The sequence below is a fragment of the Catharus ustulatus genome, chromosome 18 (assembly GCF_009819885.2).
Source record: "Catharus ustulatus isolate bCatUst1 chromosome 18, bCatUst1.pri.v2, whole genome shotgun sequence".
NCBI lineage: Eukaryota > Metazoa > Chordata > Aves > Passeriformes > Turdidae > Catharus > Catharus ustulatus.
Window position 1 is genome coordinate 3,949,617 of NC_046238.1, and position 19,687 is coordinate 3,969,303.

General features: G+C 48.7%; 1 protein-coding gene across 1 annotated transcript in view; it reads right to left on the bottom strand.

Moving 5' to 3' along the window:
- Positions 1-1,957: 1,957 nt before the first annotated feature.
- Positions 1,958-19,687, bottom strand: part of CORO1C (coronin 1C) — a 38,717-nt gene continuing 20,987 nt past the window's right edge. Inside the window, exons 3-11 of the mRNA XM_033075987.2 lie at positions 13,743-13,865; positions 8,803-8,932; positions 7,915-8,096; positions 7,278-7,397; positions 6,367-6,471; positions 5,401-5,546; positions 4,925-4,982; positions 4,597-4,842; positions 1,958-3,414 (exon numbers count right to left, since the gene is read on the bottom strand). Coding sequence (XP_032931878.1) covers positions 3,295-3,414; positions 4,597-4,842; positions 4,925-4,982; positions 5,401-5,546; positions 6,367-6,471; positions 7,278-7,397; positions 7,915-8,096; positions 8,803-8,932; positions 13,743-13,865 — 1,230 coding nt within the window. The 3' untranslated portion in view covers positions 1,958-3,294. The remainder of the gene's footprint in view (positions 3,415-4,596; positions 4,843-4,924; positions 4,983-5,400; positions 5,547-6,366; positions 6,472-7,277; positions 7,398-7,914; positions 8,097-8,802; positions 8,933-13,742; positions 13,866-19,687) is intronic.

The window sequence follows — 19,687 nt, forward strand, 5'->3', positions numbered from 1 at the left end:
GCACACGAGCAGGAGGAGGGTGAGGGCCTGATTTATGTTTTGCACAACCCTTGTGCCGGGCTTCTCCTCTCTGCACCATCCCCAGGATGCTCGGAGGGGCTCTCGGGGGGTGCTGGGCATTGTCCTGGGTGTTGTCCCGGCCTCGTGGCGTTGGCATGACAGGAAAGCCCCCGCCCCAACCGCAGGCTGCCGGGCGGGAGGCGCAGCCGCAGCCGCAGGAAGGTGCTGCAAGAGGCACATCCGCAGGAACGGGCTCGGGGCATCAACAACCCCCGCCCTGAAACCCAGCCCGGCCCTGCTCCCAAACACCTGCCCAGGGGGCTGCGAGAGGGAGGAAATGGGGCTCATGCCCGTGGGATGAGCATCCCTGGGATGGATCCGTGGTGCCCAGGAGGCGCTGGCTCTCCGGGAGCATCCCTGCCCGGCTCTGGGCGCGGCCGGGTCGGGGTGTTGTGTTCCGGAGGTGATTGTGCAACATCCCCTGAAGCGCCGCAGCCCTGAGAAAGCTCAAACCTGGGCGGAGTAAGCGACGCTGCTTTCAGCCCGGGCTCTGTGTCATTCCAGACTTCCTGGGGAAGAGCAGAATGAGCCCCCCCGGCTCCAGGGCTGTTCCTGATGGGAACACATCACCCCCATCCACCCCGAGATCCCCCAGCCCATCCGTGCCATCACATCCCACATGCTCTTGGGAATCACCAGAGAGGATTCCATGTGAGACCCCAGCAATGGGCCCTGGCTTTCCAAAGACTCCCTCAGGTGTCCCCCATTCCACATCCCAGTTATCAATCACACCTGAAACACCAGGGGAAGGAGCAGGATGCCGAGAGCCAAAGGAAAAGCCAAGCAGAGGCAGTTTATAATCAATGACTTTTATCTTTTGAAAATGGAAGCAAATATTTGGACAGATACTCTGGCCGCTCTATAAGAGCGCGTCTTTCCGGACTGGGCTGGTTCTCTCCCGGGATATCACGGCTACAAAAAGCTTCAGGCACTGACTCCGGTTGAGCCTGGCGAGGCATCAGTTCATTTAAATAAAATACAGGCTAGGAACTAAAATCTCCCACACCCCCACCCCCGGGCACCTCAATCCAGCGGCTCCCAAAACTGATTTCCCTCCAATGTTAGGAACAAACCCGAGGTCCCCGAGCACACAACCCTGAAGTCACACGTACAAATCAACACAGAAATCACCACTGGGGGGAGAACGACCTTCGGGTTTGGGTTCCAAAAGAAAATAAAAAAAAAAATCCATAAAAATACACATCTCAGGCATTTACTGCAATACAGAAACGTCACCAAACAGCCAAAGAACCCGGAGCAGCCGGATTGTGGATCCCTGGGCACAGGGCAGGGGATGCCACTTGTCCCTAAAACACAGAAATCCCACTTTTGTGAAGCTTTCCTGCTCTGCAATCCCACCCCATCCTCTGTCTCCTCCATCCCATCCTCGTGCCTCTCCAGCTACGTCCCCCGGCCGATTCTGCCTCCACACACACATCCCTCCACAACAGGGAATCCTTAACCTGGAAGTTCTGAACATGCAAACACTGGGGAAAATGGAAAAATCTGAGAATTCCTAGCTAAACTAATGGAAAATAAAAAAATCAATCACTTCAGCCTGGATGAAGGGACTCATGTCCACTGGGATGCTCCAGGTGGGAGCTGCCACAGGAACAGAGTCCAGCTGGGAGGGGATCCAGAGCTGTCAGACACCTGAGGGTCTCTGGCCACCTTTGGATTCAGGATGGGTTATCAGCACTCCCTGGCACTGCAGGGATGGGCTGTGCCAGGAATGGCAGCACCAATCCTGCTTGGCACAGCTTTCCAGGGTGTCCTGGATCCCATTCCCAGCACAGGGACACAGCCTGGGAGCAGGGAGCCAGCCTGCTCCATCCCTGACAGCTCCTGAGCAGAGCTTTGCTGAGCTGAACTTCCATGGAATTCCAGGAGGAGCCAGCCTGCCCCATCCCTGACAGCTCCTGAGCAGAGCTTTGCTGAGCTGAGCTTCCATGGAATTCCAGCAGGAGCCAGCCTAGAGCACTCACAGGGCCTCTCCCTGCAGGATCCCAAAGGAGCTGTGGGAGAAACCAGTTCTCCAAACTGGGATCAAATCCCCCCTCCCAGTCCCTTCTGCTCTGAAGGGTTGGGAGTGCAGGGGGGGAGTTTGGGGTTGGAAGTTGCTCATCTGATCTGGGAACAAATCCTTTCCAGCAGGGCAGGGTGGGAGGCAGGAATGGGAATGATGGACAGGAGAAAACAAATGATCAAAAAGGAACAACAGAGGTGTTTTGTTTGTGGAGAATTATCATGGAAAAATCACCTTTCTGCTGCTGATGCTGCCTTGGAAGCACAGAAAATTCCTATCATCAGCACTGGTGGGAAGGGCTGATGGGTTCCAAAAGCTTCTCAAAATCCAGGAGCTCAGGAGTGTTGGGGGGCAGCAAGGACTGCTGGCATCCCACAGTTCACCTGGAACTCCATGCTCCATGGATAAAAACATTCCTACATGGAAGTCACTTCTGCCTCAAAATGGAAATAAAAATGAGCAAGTAAAAGACATGAGTTTGGTCATGGAATCAAAACCTTGGGATTGTAGGAAAATGGGAACATGGTGCTGGCTTAAAACTTCAGAAGGAAATAAATCCCCTCGTTCAGAATGATAGATTTGTATTTTTCTGTCAGCCAACAGGGCTGGGGACACGTTGTGGAGCAGGAAAGGCAGCTGATCCCATCTCCAAGGGGATTCCACAGGGAAGAGAAGGGAAGGGAACCCACCTGATTGTTCCAAATGGAGGATTTATATAAAATAGCTTCAGCTTTGTTCTCTGCACAGTGTAAACACCCCCCACATCCCCTGTCCCTTGGAATGGAAACACAAAATACTGCAAAAGTGGCAAATAAGAAAAATAAAAGCTTTTTTTTTTTTTCTATTTTTTGGCAACTCTAAAAAAAAAAAAAAAGGTTAAGAACAATGTGGCGTTGGTCCCTAAATCTAGAAAAAGATATTCGGGCATGACATTGGAAGTCAAGAACAGATTAATTTTTCATCTGGAAAAAAAAAAACCCAAAAAAACCCCTGTAAAAGTTACGCTTCTTTGCCTTTTTGGACACAGTCACAGAAATTCATCGGGAAAAAAAAAACCAAAAAAAAAAAATCTTTCACTAAAAAGCTTGGCTTGAAATCATCGGCTCTTGTTGACGTGGATTTAGGAGAACAGGAAAGCTGGCACTGGAACGCTGCAGGCTGCTGCTGGCTGAACTGGGAGCTGGGATGTGCCTGGGCTGGCGGCCCCGTCAGTCCGCGATCTTGGCCATCTGCTGCTCCAGCTTGGCGATGCGCTCGTCCTGGTTGGAGATCGTGTCCTTGATGGATTTCAGCTCCTTCAAAATCTCGTCCAATTTGGCGTCGTTTTGCTGGAAGGTGAGAAAGGAGGAGTTGTTGGGAAGGATTTGACAGAAAGGTTTCAGAGATGTGTGTAGAACAGAAAGATTTTTGAATGTAGGATTTGAAGGAGGAATAGAAATGAAAGCAAGTTTTGATACAGAGGAACAGAATTCCTGGGTAGCTAAGAAGGCAAAGAACAAGAGAGTTGGAAGGGCTTTTATGACTCTGAGCAAAGATAAATCCACCTCAAACAAAAGATGTTTTACCAATCAAAAAGATTTTCACACAAAGATGCCATGTTGCAAGTAAAGAAAAGATCTCAGAATTTTCCACTGCAAGAAAACTGAAAAAGAACTTCTAGCTTGAACTGTAACACACTGCTTTTTGTGATTGGAAAATAGTGACACGAATATGGAAATGTTAGTAGTTGTGCTAGGCTATAGGTGATAGTAAAGGTGTTGATTGGTTGTCATAATGAAAAGTACATCATGTATTGGAACAAAACCAGAGAAAGCTTTTCAGGCAAACCCTGAAAAGGCTGGGCTGGGCTCTTGTCACCACGACCTGTAAATTGCTGCACCATTTGGATACAATAAACAGCTCTTTAGAACTCTGGAGTTCTGTATCCCTCATTTCAGGCTCTTACAATGAGTGAAGAGTTTTCCAAGGAAAGGGCTCCTCCCAGTGGGATTGTTGGAACTCTGGACAGTTGGGATGCTCAGGGCAGCACCAAAGCACCCATCCAGGCCCAGTGCCTGCTCTTTAAGCCATACTTTCCTCTGTGTCCCAAAGGTTTGAGACAGGGATTAGTGGTGAAGGGTGCTGGGTTAGGGTTGGACTTGGGGATCTTCAAAGTCTTTTCCAACCTTAGTGGTTCTGTGATTTAGGAAAAACAATTCCAAATAATCTTCCATATCTAGAATCACAGAATTATGGAATATCCCAAACTGGAAGTGAGCCATAGGGATCATCCAGTCCAACACCCAACTTTGCACACACACCCCAACAATCCCTGTCCCTGAGAGCATTGTCCAAAAGCTCCTGAGAGCCTCAGGGCTGTGCCCATTGCCTGGGCAGACTGGGCAGTGCTCCAGGACCCTCTGGGGGAAAATCCTTTCCCTGCTACCCAACCTAAACCCCACTGAACAGCTCCAGCTGCTCCCTGGGTCCTGTCCCTGGTCCCACCCCCAAAATTCCTGGAGTTTACTCACGGGGTTTGAAGCATCTGCTGCTTTCTTTGGAGCACTGATGAGATCACTCTTCTTGTTCCCAGCGGGTTTGTTGTCCAGTATGTTCTTCTTGACCACCTTGAGATCCCTGTTCTTGCCTGGAATGTACCCGTGCTTCAAGGAGATGAGCAGAGGATCAGCGTTCTTCCCCTCAAACCACTCCTCTGCTTCCAGAGCTGCTTCTGGGCCAGCTGTGTCTGGGTACAGGTCGTCCTGGAAGAGGTCAGACTGCAAGGCAGGGACATGGATCAGTCAGGAGCTCTGGGAGGCAGGAGCTGGCTCCAAAGCCCGGCCCCAGGGCAGTGCTCACCTTGCGGGGAACCGTCATGATGATGGGCTCACACTTCCTCTCGTGGAGCTTGAAGAACCTGCCAGGAAATTGAGAGGTGGGATCAGGGAGATGGAGGAGATGGGAAAGGAACAACCCCAAAGAAGCACAGAAATCCCTGAGACCAGCAAGTCCAACCATTCCCCCAGCACTGCCAATGCCACCACAACCCATGTCCCCAAGTGCCACATCCACGTGGCTGTTAAATCCCTCCAGGATGGGGACTCCACCCCTGCCTTGGGCAGCCCCTTCCAATGCCTGACCACCCTTCCCATGAAGAAATTGTTTCCCCTTGTTTCCTGGGAGCAGAGATGGATCCTGTTCCCACCCAGCAGTGATGTTCCCTCCTGGAGCCAACATCCCAAGATGTTTCCTGCCCTTCCTGGGTTTTGTGAACCACGGTTGCTCTGCAGCTTTAACCACTCCTGAAATTCCCAGCCCTCCTGAGCTCTCCTCACCTGGCAATCTCACACTTGTTGACATCAAGGCCCCTCTTTGGCATGAACCCCATGCCCCTCTGCGGCTCTTTGCTGCTGAAGGTGTTGAGGTAGTGAACGTACGGGGACTCATCCGTGATCTCGAAGTAGCGGATGCTGCTGTCACCCTGCAAGGAACCAGGAGACCCTCCAGAGGCTGCAGGAGCTGTGCTCCCTGTGCCCACACTGCTGCTCCCAACAGCCTTCCCTTCCAGCAATGCTGCTTTAGAAGCAAGGCTGATCCCCTCCACAATCTGAGTCCATTAAATGAACAATTCCTACAAGTTCTGTCCCAAGCACTGTGGGGCAGGGATTGAGCTCCTGCTTCCAGCTGGGAGTGACCCCCTCCTCACCTCTTGTGGAAAATCTGCCACAATCAGGCAGAAAGGCTATAAAGCAGTTTAATTCCAAGCAATTCCACACTGTTGACACTGAAATTGCAGGACGAGTGGCAGATAGAAACCAAATATTCCTCCTCAGCTGCTACAAAGATGGGATCCATGAACATACTTGTATGGATCCTCCTTAGTAACTCCTTGCTCATCCTGGCTTTGGCTCCTCCTTTGTAGGAGACCATCACATGTGGGCACCAAATTCCTACAAATTGCCTTTAGAAAGGAGCACCTAATTCCAGTTTTCTATTATTTAACCCTACAAAATTACAGTGTTGCCACAGACTCCAGCATCTCCAAGGACAAGGAGGGCCTTCCTCCCATACCAGAATAAAATCATTCAGTTCAACACCAGCAAGAAATGTTTTGGAACAGTGTTGGGCTTGTTGCATTAGGAGCAGCTTTACCTAATCCATCTCAAAGAAACATCCAGGTCCTTCCCAGATTCTGCAGAGTGAGGCTCAAACCCATTCCAGAGCAGCCTGGTCTCTCTGCAGCCTCACATTTGCTGATTTTTGGGGAACATTTCACCACTCCCTCCAAAGCCCCTCCTTACCTTCCCACACAGGTAAATGATGTTGGTGTCTGGGTCATAGAAGGGCAGCAGGACCCCGTTGCTGGTGTCCATCTCATGAAGGGCTATTGGCTCCTCCATGTTTTTCTGGAAATAAAAATGCCAGGGATGTTAATAAAGACAGGAAAAGTTTCTGTTCATAGAGAGAGGGTCTAAATTATAATTATATTATAGTGAGCTCCCAGTGGTGTCTGCACCACCCAGAAGGATCCGTGTGTTACAACAAATGCTGGGAATGTTCCTGAGCTGATTCATTCCCCAAAGGCATTTTAATCACTAAATTAAATAAAAACAGGAGCCAGGAAAATTCACCAAGTCAAGGGAAATATGTGACACAGCGAGTTGGTGTCAGTGGGATGGGATGTGTGATGGAGCCTCCTTCCCTGGGGACACTCAAAAGCCACCTGGACACAATCCAGGTGGTCCCTTCCACCCTGAACCCTCCTGGGATTGTTGCTGTCCTGCTCTGCACAACTGACAGAGGGCAGAGACCTTCCCACAGCCCCTCTGCTCCCTGTGCATCTTCCCAGGCACCTCCAAGCTGCAGCTCCCAGCTGAGCGCTGCTCCTGCTCAGTTCCATCAGTCACCAGAGCCAAAATCAAACCAGGAGCAGGCAGCAGATGGACAGGGAATAACCTCAAGTATATAAACTATGAATTTAGGAAGGAATTCTTCCCTGTGAGGGTGGTGAGGTGCTGGCACAGGTCACCCAGAGAAGCTGCTGGAAGCATCCAAGGCCAGCTGGACACAGTGCAAGGTGTCACTGCCCAGGGCAGGGATGGAATCATGGAATGGGATTGGCTTTAATATCCCATCCAGCCCAGCCCATTCCATGGCCCCATGGCTGCAGGGCTGGCTTGGGAAGCCCATGGGGGCAGTTCTGGGGTCGTACCGGGTTCCACAGGGCCAGCTGCCGCTCGCTCATGCGGCTGAAGCCGGTGGTGAAGATGTTCCCGTCTGCCAGGAAAATGGCGCGCATGGGCCGGGCTCCCTCGTGGGTTTTCTCTTTCTCCTGGAAAAGAGGGCAGGATTAGCAGAACAACCCTTGGAGTGGTGGTGCCTCCATTGTTACTCCTCCATGCAGGAATAGATGCAAGGAGTAACATCCAGCTCTCCTTCCCTGCTGTTGAGGGCAGAGCCCAACTGGTGAAGCAGGGAGAAGGGAACATTCCTGGCTCGTTCCTGCTCTGACAATCAGCCTCTTGCAAGGCTGAAGGAAAACCTCTTTGCAAGCTACAACCAAAGCTCTGCTTTGCATGCACAACTCTGGAACTGTAATTATACAAAAGGATTAGATGTGGAATTACACTCCTGCAGGTTTAGAACTGAGCCCTAAAATCCCAGTTCAAACACTAATCCCAATAAACCCAGACAAATCCTCCAACCCCTACTATTCCTCCTGTAATTTCTGAAGAAAGCAACTGAATGTGGTGTCTAAACTGAGCAAGAACATTGTTTCTTCAATATTTTCTTGCTCATTCCCTGCTGGAGTGAATCCAGTTGTTCCTTTAATGATTAAGCAAACTTACAGCAACAATTTCTTGTTTCCTGGGGTCGATGACTCGGACTTTCTTGTCTTTGGACGCTGTGCAGATGAGGCTGCCGTTGCGGTTCCAGCTCACGTTGTAGATCATATCCACGTGCATGTCATCCAGGTTGATGAGGGCTTCTCCTGTCCCCACATTCCAGATGATGATGGCATTATCACAGCCTAAAAAGGGAAATAACAGCTCAAGTCACAACATTGGGATGCACAGGGGCAAAGCCAGAGGTGGGGAACAAGGGATAAACCCCTCAAAGCTCCAAAGGTGTTTTGGGGAAACCAAAATCCAGACTGGGAGCTCAGGAGGGATTTTTGTCAATGGAAAAAACACTCAGCTCATCCAACAATCCAGCTGAAAGGACTCACTTCTTTCCTTGGGACCCAACTCAGATCATGCAAATGGATAATGAATTATCCAATTTATTTCCATAATGATGTGACTGATTTTCAAAAGAATCTCATTCCATGGACTGTACTGGCCAAGGAGACGATTTGAGAGGTTGTGGGAACAGCTGGACTCTGGGATACTTTGCAGAGATCAAGGGAAAGGAGAAACAATTGGACCTGTTCTAAAAGTATATGAGAACAGGGATGTGGTGAATACAGATGTAAATTGTTACTGCAGATCAAATAAAGTCTGGAACAACTTTCATACTCCAATTCCAGACAGTTCCTTGGTGCTTATCCCCGTAAACTGAAGATAAAAAAGGCTGAGATACAGAGGGGGCTGTGAGCCACGTGTCCCAGTGTTCCCAGCTACTGCCAGGGCTCTTGTGATTCACAAAGCAGCTGGGAGAGGACAGAAGGAGAAGGAAGAGCTGGAGGGGAAGGGAAGCAGGGAGAGGAGGCTGCTGCCCATTGCTGCGCTCCGTACCTGCGCTGAGCAGCACATTCCGCGCCGTCGGATGCCAGGACACGATGCCAACTCTCTTGGAATGGCCTTCTAGCACTACCACAGGCTCTGTCAGGGACAGGGTGAGCCCGTTCTCAGGAATCTGCCACACCTGGAGGGGAAGGGAAGGCAAAGGAAAGGTGCTCAGTCAAGGGCAGCCCCTCTGAGGAACGCGTGGCTCGGCCGCTCCCCGCGTCCCGCCGGAGCTGTCACTTCTCTGTGCAAACAGGAAAGGAATCAGGGAGGGAATCCTTCCCAGCTGTCAATAAACCCTTGGCTGATCCATGAGGAATATCCTTCCTCACTCATGTGGCAGCACAAACCCACAGCTCCTCATGGTGCAACCCCTTTATTTCCATGTCCATGGACCCCAAGGAATCTGAAAAATCTCCCCTGCAGCTCCAATTCCACAGGAACAAGCTGCTGTCTTTCCAAGGGAAAATGAGGGATGATGCTGCAGCTCTACCACTGCCTGCTTTCCATTTCTTTAGGAACAGTAATTTGTTTTTCTGTTAGATTCAGGATCCTTTCAGATCCCATTTACTCAGGGAAGAGCGGTTTGGTCCTGGAAAAAGCCAGAGCAGCCCAAACCAGCACTGCCTGTTCACCTCTTGCCTGGTTACACAACTCTTCTGGTGCAAAATTCCTCAGGGAAGGGCCACCAGGAGGAGGAACAGCCCCCCAAGGATGCCAGAGCTCTGGAATTCCAGCAGGAGGGAGGTGGCTTCGACCAGGGATGGGACAGACAAACCCATCACCCCAAAGCCCCAGGGCAGGATCAGCCCCACCAAAACTATTCCTGCAATCCAGCACTGGACAATCATCTTGGAATTGAATTTGACCTACATAGAGTGTAATAAAAAAAGCCATGGAATTCCAGGGAGAGCCCCTGGGGGAGCAGTTGGGGTTGCTGTAGGTAGGTGGCAGCATTAGAGCACGTTTGCTTTGCTTCCCATTGTTTGCTTTTCCTGGAGTTGGGAGAACCAGCCTTGCCAGACCCTGCCCACGATGCCCAGCAAGCTGAGGGATGTGAGGGAGTGGATTTAGGAAGTGGATTTCTGCACTAATCCCTCTTCAAAGGAATGACTGGCACTGGAAATAAAACCCAGCAAGATGCAGAGATTCTCAGTGGGTACCAGCTCACCTCTAAATAACCCAAAATTGATTCAGTTTTTCCTGTGCCATCCTTCCCTGCACCCTCACTGAGGAAGGACCACAATGGGAACATTTCCTCTGCAAGGGGTGAAAATGGGCACAGCCCCAAGGCTGTCCCAGCTCCAGGAGCCTTTGGACAAAGCTCTCAGGTGGGATTGTTGGGATCAAATCAGAATTACAGAACTTTGGATGCAGGATTTACCCTGCCAAGCTGGAGGACTCAGCTCTGTTCTGTACCATCTCAGCCAGGAAGGATCCTGAGATCCCTCTGAGCAAGTGCAAAGGAGGCAGAAAACTCCAGAACAGAATTTAAACATAAACTTGCACCCCTCTGAGCAAGTGCAGGGGGTGGGAAAGGGAAGGGAGGCAAAATCCCAGTGAAAAGGGTTTTTTTTTTAAAAGCCTCTGGAGGACAGATGGATTTTTCTGTCAGGTAAAGCCCTGGTAGCTGGCAGCAGCTGCAGAGCAGTGTAATCCTGGGCAGATTTCAGACTACTGACCCAATAATCCTGCCTGCTACTCCCAAAAATAATAAAGAAAGAAGTGTGAAAGGTCAGGGCATGGTCCCAACTGGCCCAGCCCTTCATTCCTGCACAGGATCAAACCAGGTTCACAGGGAAATTACAGAATTTTGGATGCAGGACTTACCCTGCCCAGGGGGGAGGACTCAGGATGGCTCCAAGGAAACCTTAAAAAGCTGCAGGATTGCCTGGGCTTTAGCAAGTGTTTGTCTGCTCTCCCTCCTGTGGGTGTCTGGGTGTTTTTTTGGGGGGTTTGATGTTATCAAGGCTGTTTGTTTGTGCAGGAGGAAGTGGAGCTGTGGCACAGCTGAGGGAGAGGTTTGGGGCTGCAGGAAGGGAAGGTTTTGCACAAACAGCACGTGAGAAAGAAAACAAAGCAAACTTCTCTTTCATCCCTTTTAAAGAGAAGCAAAAACTGTCTCCTCTGGCTCTGCACAAGCTGAAAAGAAAATTAAATCCATGTCTAGCAAAAAACCATTACTTCCTACATCATATATTTCAATTTTTATCACTTTAAGTGAGGAAGGAATTGAATTGGAAGCCTGGATTTATCCATGGCCCTGCTCCCCTGTCCCTGCAGGAAGAGGCTCTTGGAGCATCATTTTTGACCTCATCATTCTCCCTGTCCTGGTTGGTGGCTCAGGTCACTGCAAGGGCTCTCTGATTTTTAAAGGAATTTGCTCCATCACATGAGCCTTACTCTGGCCTTTCCACACAAATTCCTTAAAATCCACCTTCTGATGAAGGAAATTTTCTGTGTCTGAGGAAGGGCCTCGATACCATCTACAAATCTTTATCCACTAAAACATTTTCCAGCTGAACACAAAAGCCTGCAGCACATCAGAGCCATTCAGCACAACATCAAGCAGGAATATTTAAGTAATTCCTCATTTTTTGGCACAAGGAAACAATTCTTGCAAGGGAAAAGGCATTTGCAAGGGTTTTAAAGGAATCCTCTCCTCTTTCCCAGTCCCCTCTCCAATGTTTGTATTCCCAACATTGAACCTGTTCAAGGTTTATGTGCAGGTGGTGTAAAAATCTGGGAATTTCTTCAGAGGAAAAGGTTTCTGGCTTTGGATAAGGCCAAGTGAAGCTTCCTTGTGCCACATGGGGGCTGCAGAGCTGTGGCTGCAGGGAATCAGCCCTCTCCACCTGCAGACAGTGGTGTGCACCTCAAATCCATGTTCTCTCCCTCAATATCACCCCAAATTCATGTTCTTTCCCTGAATGCAAACTAAAATCCACATTCTCTCCCTCATACCACCCCAAATCCAAGCTGTCTCCCTCACAGCATCCTAAATCTGTTCCTTCCCTCACACCACCCCAAATCCACATTCCCTCCCTCAATACCATCCCAAACTCACATTCCCTCCCTCAATACTTGTCTGGCTGACATGGCTGAGATCTCTTGTGGCAGAGGGTGAGATCCTAAATCCCCAAGTGCCAAGGCACAGAAGGTCTTTAAGAACAAGGTTTTTTTTCCAGCAGCTGGAATTGCCACAGAATCCCCCCTGTCACTTTTCCTTGTCTCCCCCTGGCAGACTCAGAGCCCATGAGCAGCCACATGTCCCATAAAGCTCCCTGGGTTTATTCCCTGGCTTTATTTTATTCCCTTCAGCTGCTCAGGAAGCAGGACCCAAACCCTTTGTAAAGGAAAACAAGACACTGAACTATCCATGCCAGGCCAGAAAAGCAATTAGAACTGGGAAAGTTCATTAGCTCATCTGTTCTTTACACACCAGTGCTGTTCCCAACTGTCCTGAATGACTTGGGATCCATCACTTCCCATTCCAAACCTCCAGCTAACAAACCCCCAGCATCTCCCAAACCCTGCACATTCCTGATCCTGGAAACTCAGCAAGGACTCACCTATTTCCCCTTCCACTCCAGGAGGGTCACAACAGCACCATGAGGGTGCAAACCCCCAAGCAGCTCCACCCTGAGACCTTCCCCCATGGGTGCTGCCTGCAGGGATGGATGGGAAGCTCATTCCCAGCTGATTCCTGCAGTTTGTGTCCACACCAGGATGGTGTGAGGGAGAGTTTGTCCATTTGGACAACTCATAACTGAACTCTGTCAGTTTTTCTCCACAATTCAGTCCCTCTGGAGCCTCCCAACATATTTCTCATTGCACTTGGATTACAGATTTATTTTGCCTCCAAGGAGGCAGCTCTGGGCCTTCAGTGATGCTCACATTTCAGAAACATTCCCAATGCTCAGCCCTTTTACATCCCAGTTGGAGAAACATTCCCACATCCCTCCAAAGCTCAGCTCCAGCCCAGTAGTGAGCCTTGCAGACACAGAAGTTGTTGTTTTGTTTAATATTAAATATAGCCTGGTTTGTTAACATGCTGCAGCTTCCAAGACTGAGAGATCACAGCAAGAGCTGTCCCAGGAAAAGCCTCTTGGGATGAATCCCCTCCCAAACATTTTAACGATGAACAGAAGCAAAGGAATTTATCTGACATGATCTATAATAAGATTTCAATATAACATTCAGCCTACAGCATTTCTAAATATGGCCAAAGATCCCTGGAGTTATTTGGCATTATTTCATCTTCCAAGGATTTTCTTTCACTTATTCTGCTGTGTTTGCATGCACGGGATTCCACATCCGTCACGGAGCGAGCCCGCCTGGGCTGGCACTGAGCTACAACAGCTCCCAATCCAAGGCTGGCAGGTGCAGAATTTGGGATTATTTTTATTTCTTTATTAAAAAAATTAATTTTATTATAAATAAAATTTATTCCTTTTGACACCTGCTCAAAATTTGGAGGTACAGGGAAAATTTTAAGTGACTTAAATCGAGGGTTGAAGGAATTCTGGAAGCTGCTGGGCTCATTCCCAACACACATTTCCACATCCATTGGGATATCTGAGGTAAGGAACCACCTGTCTTCTTAAATCTCAACAAATCAGAGCACCTCACCACAGACTGCCACTCTCATTCCTCATCCCAAACATCAAATGCCATGAGGAAGGAAAAATAGAAGCAATTTCTTCCCTGTGAGAGTGGTGAGGCCCTGGCACAGGTTGCCCATCCCTGGAAGTGTCCAGGTTTGGAGCAACCTGGTCTGTGCAAAGTGCTGGAATGGGATGAGCTTTAATCCCCTCCCAACCCAAACCATTTTGTGACCACTCTGCCCTCCCCTCACCTCAGAACAGGAGACACCTCCAGGAATTGCAGAGTGCTGTGGAGCAGGAGCTGCAGCAGGGAGCAGAGCCCAGCCCCCAGGGGACACTCACCATGACAGTGCAGTCCTCGGAGCCGCTGGCGATGACCTGGTCATTGTGGGGACACCAATCGATGTCCAGCACCGGCCCCGTGTGCCCACACACTGTGGGGTAGGACTTGTCAATCCTGCCTGTCTGGAGGGAAGAAGGAAAAAGAGAGCTGTGAAATCCCAACCCTCTGTTTGCTCTTTGATATCCACAATTCCATGAGATCTGAGCTCATGGATCGGCAGAGGAAACAGTGCAGGAGTTCTTCTCCAGCATCAGTGAGCTGGGAACTCCCCAGGGAGCAAGGGAAGGGTTCAGAGATCCAGCACTGCCATCCCACACCTCAGCACCTGCTGCCACACCAGCCCTTTGCCCATCCCAACTGTTTCATCTGTGCTTCCCAACAGAGGCAGCTGAAAACAGCCAAGTTATAAATGTCATTGGAGGGTGTTGCTGGTCACTGAATTTACCAGGTTCCTTAAAACAGAAGGATTTTGCTTTAGGATGTGGTTGTGCAGAGGAGAATGTTGTTTTGAGGAATAAATGTTGCCAACATGGACTGTGACAGCCACACCTGATCCACATCTCTCTCTCCATGGCCAGAGGACTGAGACCACCAGTGCCAAGCTCCCTACAGGGATAACATTCCCAAAAAACAGAGCCAAGGAGCCACTAAAACCTGAACTGGGACAAATCCAGTGATGCCAACCCAGCTGATGCTGAGACACCAATTCTGCCCCTGGCTCTACATTTTGCTGAGGAGCTCCTGAAGATCCTGAAGCACCTGATCCCACAAAAGAAGAAGGAAAAGGAAAATCACTCTCATCACCCTTCTCACTCTTGGCCAAGCCCTGCACACAAGGGAATCAATATTTACAACACTGAAATGCACATGCAGGGTGAGGAGGAGACTCCTCCACTTCCACAGCCACAGCCCTGCTCCTGCTCCATGGGGTTTTGTTTCCTTTTCATGATGAGTGATGGCAGAAGAGACACAGCAGGAAGAGGTCTGGGATGGGGTCATCCTCTTTTGTGTTTAAACACGGAGAAGAAATGGTTGGAATTTCATTTGTGCCATTGGATGGTAACATTCCCCAACCTTGGAGGTGACATTCCTTAATTTATGCCTCCCACCCCCCTCCATGTGGGAGGCTGCTCCTATTGAAGGCTGATAACCAGGATAATGCTGGACATTGGTTTTTGAGGATGACTGATCTGGAGCCCTCCACAAACAGCAAAACAAGATCTTGATCCCAAAAGATCCCACCAGCTCCTAAATGGCCAAATTTAGGCTTCAAAAGGAAAAAAAAAAAAAGTCTCAGTGATTCAGCTGCTTTTGGAATTATTAAAAGAGGAAGAGTTGTGGAAGAAAAGCCATAAACCTGCCATTCAAAAATTAAAGCCTGTGTAATCCCTCTTGGATGCCATAATGTGAAATAGGATTTAAAAAATTAATACACCCAACTGCCATGTAGAATTCATCCATTTTAATTTACCCAATTAAAAGGAGAACCATGCAGAGCACACCAACTGCAGAAGGCACATGACAGGCCACAGACAAATACAGGCCTGAACCAAAAAGGAAAAATAGGAATAATAATGCAAAATGTCAGGGACTGCCTGTTCTGGCTCCCTGGTAGGAATCAGTGGGATCCTCCAGGAGGAGCCCCTGGTAATTTTTTGCAGGCTGCACAAGCACTTGTTGGTTCAGTTTTGGGGTTTTGCACTCATTTATTACTGGGGGGAGGCAAAAAAAAAAAAAAAATTGAGCAAATCAAAGCTCAAACTTCACCTTTCAGTTTTGATCACAATGAACCTGCACAGCCTGAGCCTGTGACAGCAGTGACACCCAGGAGCTGCTTCCCACCATCAGGATCCTGCACTTCCATTAAGAGTTTCCAGAACCATGGAAGGGGTTGGAAAGACCTTGAAGATCATCCAGGGTCACCTCTGTCATGGGCAGAGACATTCCACGATCCCAGGGTGCTCCAAGCTCCATCCAAACTGGCCTTGGACACTTCCAGGGATCCAGGAGCAGCCACAGCTTCTCTGGGAAACATTTGCCATGTCCTCACCACCTCCATAGTCAGGAATTTCTCCCCAGCATCCCATCTAAACCCACTCTCTTTTATCTGAAAGCCATCCCCCCCCCATGTCCTGTCCCTCCATCCCTTGTCCCCAGTCTCTCTCCAGCTTTCCTGGAGCTCCTTTAGGCACTGGAAGGGGCTCTGGGCTCTCCCTGGAGCCTTCTCCAGGTGAACATTACCAGCACTCAGAGCATCTCTGTGGCCTCCTCTGGACTCTCCCCAACAGCTCCACATCCCTCCTGTGCTGGGATCCCAGAGCTGCAGGTGGGGTCTCACCTGAGCAGGGCAGAATTCCCCATCAAACATCCCCCTGTCCCTGCCTGCACCAGGACAGTGACACCAAACCCTGTTTCCAACAGGGAACAGGCAGGAAGGGAAAGGAGATGTTACAGAGCAGTGTGGGAGAGGCAGCAACCTCAAGTTTGTTTTGATCCACAAAGAATTACCAAACCAAGGGAGAGAGGACAAAGCAGAGGAAGACAATCCCAGAGAGGTGAAGAGCCCAGAGGAATCAACATCTTCACTTGGGCATAAGAGGAGAGATTCTGCTGCCCACCAAGCTCCAGGAATAATCCCAGAATCGCTGAGACTGGGAAGATCCCCAAGATCATCCAACCTGTGACCAATCCCCACCCTGCTACCCTGAGTGCCACAAAAATGAGCATCAAACACCAAAACAAGACTAAATAAGGACATAAAGATGCTGCTGGAGGGCCCAACCCTTTGAGAGAAGCTCCTGCCTTGTGGTCAGAGGCACCAAAGAGCCTCTGCAGAGCAGAGGAAACCGCGGCGTTTTCCTGAGCACGTCCCCAGAGCTCGGTGCTGCATCCGCCCCTCGTCACCAGCACCTCCTCCAGAGACCCTCCCAAGGCACTGTGGGGACAGCACAGGACAGCCACCACCCCAGGGCTCACCCCAATGGGCAGCTTGGAACTCAGGGATGGTTTTTTACCACCTCTCAGCATCACTTTTGGAAATTCCATCCACCGGATTCCTCCTCCTGCCAGCATTCCGCCCCCTGGAGCAGGGAACTCCAGCTCCCAGCATTGCACTGTGCTCAGAAAAGCTTCAAAAATCAATATTTTAGGGGATTTGCCCAAAGGGAAAGCCAGAAAAGCTGTAGAAGGGTTATAAAATTCCACCAGGCTGCAAAAAAATCACCAAATCCCATGGTCTTCAACACAATTCCTTTCCAATTCCAGCACAGCACGAGGTTTGGCACTGGGTGTGTTTCCATGGCACTCTAAAGCTCCCAGGTTTGGGGATTTATTTATTTATTTGTAAAAGGTAATCTTATAATTAGGAGAGGATTTTAAATAAATCTCAAGTGCTGATACACAGCTTAAAATTAACTTCAAGAAGTTCAATCCTTCTCATAATCCGCTGGGGCTGTGGTTCGACACATTCCTGGTAACTTTTGAAATCTGGAGTTGTGTTTTATAAAATGTTGGTCAAAAAGGTGAATTTGAGGATTTTTAATAATGAACACAGACTCAATATTCAGGTGTTTCAGCAAGGGGTGGATTTGCCTTATTAAATTAATTTTAATTATTAAATTAAGTATTTCATATATTCCAGATGAGAAAAAAAAAAGTTAAATCATCAGAAATCAAAAATATTAAACCCAGATCAGGAAAAAAAAGTGATAGATGAGAAGAAAAAATATGATTAAATCCAAAAGGGATGGATAAGCAAGACAAGAAAACTGTTCCTAAAAGTGGGAGTTCTATGAATTAATTTGAGTGTCTTGTGATTGTTTCTCTGCCAGAAAAGGGCATTTGGTGGCAGGAAACAGCTCATGGATTATGGTAAAAATATCAGGGAGAACAGCTGCTTCCCCAGCCCATGGCTGTGCTCCCTGAAATCTCCATTTAAATTAGGGAAGTGGCATCGAGTTGCACAAGGCAGAGCAGCTCCCCCCTCACTCTGCTCGAGTTTGAGGAAGGAAATCAGGTCACAACTGCAAAGTTTGAAACTCCAACCGACTGCACCTTTTCTGTGCTAGAGCACAGACTCCTCTTTTCTTGAAATTGTGGATTTTTCTTTAAAAAAAACCCTAATCTCCATCTGTGGCTGCAGCAGCTGGGCCTGGAGGAAACACCTGGGAGAAAACTGGGCTGAAATGGAAACTCCTCCCCAACAGCCACCCCACAATCCAGGCATCCAGAACTAATCTGGAATATTGGGGAGGGTCATTCCCAAAAGATTCACTGGAAAGTCAGGCAATAAAACACCACTGTGCTCTCCAAGAATCCCTCAGCATTGCTCCTGCTGTCCTTGGCACCTCAGCAGCTGCAGGGCTGGGACATTGGATATTGGGGACGTTTTCTTCACTGCAAGGGTGGTCAAGCATGGAAGAGGCTCCCTGGAAATGTTAAAACACAAGAAGTTGGAGCATTTTGTGATGTGGTTTAGGGGGAATGGGGGAACTCAGTCAAAGGTTGGACTTGATGAGCTTGGAGGTCTTTTCCAACCTTAAGGATTCCATGATTCCATCCCAGGCTGCCACAGAATGGCTTTTAAAAGGCAAAAAAACCCCAAAAACTGAACACAAACAGTCCTCACAGCCAACCCAACCTCCAAAATCCCATCACTCAGAGCTGGGAGTGCAGCACAGCTCCAGCATTTCCATGGATATCTGTCCCAGCAATGACATCACAACTAAAGAGGGACAGAGTCATGATTTTTTTTTCTCCCTCTCTAAAATATGATTTCTAAAGCAGTTCATCCAACTGCAGGAAAGCCAATGGGTATCCCAGAGGATCTGGATAAAGTGGTAAAACCCTTCTGCTGTTGAGAGGATGAGAATCCAGAGAGTGGATCCACAGGGATCATCCCCAGCAGCTGGGAACAGAAGATCCCTGGTACAACTTCCATTTTCATCACTGGACAAAGCCTTCAAATTGCAGAGATACTTGTACAAACCCCTGATTAACACAGGGGATGGAATTTGTTGGTTTTTTTCCCTGGAGGAATGAGATTCATTAGCCCCTCTGCTGCCCTCTCTCCCCACTACATCAGAACCTGATGATCCATTGGATTCAAGCTGGTAGTGATAAATATAAACTTCTTTTTATAGAGAAAAATCCAAGGTGAAATAAAAGGACAAAATCAATTATACTCCCCCTAAAATGACTAGAAAGGCTCAATAAACCCATCACAAAAAGCCTCCTGATTTTATTTCACACACCAATTCAGAAAAGAATTATTTTCTTTCCCCCAAATCCTTCTTGATGGAATAAGAATTGGGAAAAGCTGTTTAACAGCTCTCATATGCCATGGATGAACACCAAGGCCTGTCACTTGCAGAACAACATATTCCTTGGAGAAGATCATTCCCGAGGTGTGCACGCCCCCACCCACATGCTCATTGCCTCTCAGGGCACCATCTGATTCCAGATCCTGCAGGAATGCTGCTGGTGTGAAGGAAGGGATCAGGAAAATGGAAAATCTAATAAAAGCCACATCCAAAGGGGACTGAATAAACCTCTGGTAAAGGCTTTATGTAACACAACTCGTGGCTGAACAGATCTTTCTGCATGAACTCAAATAAAAAGGAACATTTGCAGCAGGTTTTTCATGAGCAGATAAAAAATGCAAAGAGTTTTTGAGGAGGGGGGAAAAAAGAAATTTCAGATCCAGCACCAGAAGCAGCTCCTGAATCCAGGTGTTTCCAAGTCATCCTGCCCAATAAATCAGATTTTTATCTGGTACCTTCTCCTGTGTACCCAGAGCAAACCAACTCAACAAGCAGGGAAATTTCCAGCTCTTTCCCTGGTGAGCAGAGTTAATGCTGATTACCCTGGCTCTTATCACCTACACAACCCCGACCTAGAGGAATTACAGCTTTTCCAAACTATGTGCCTCATTCCAAGCCTCCAG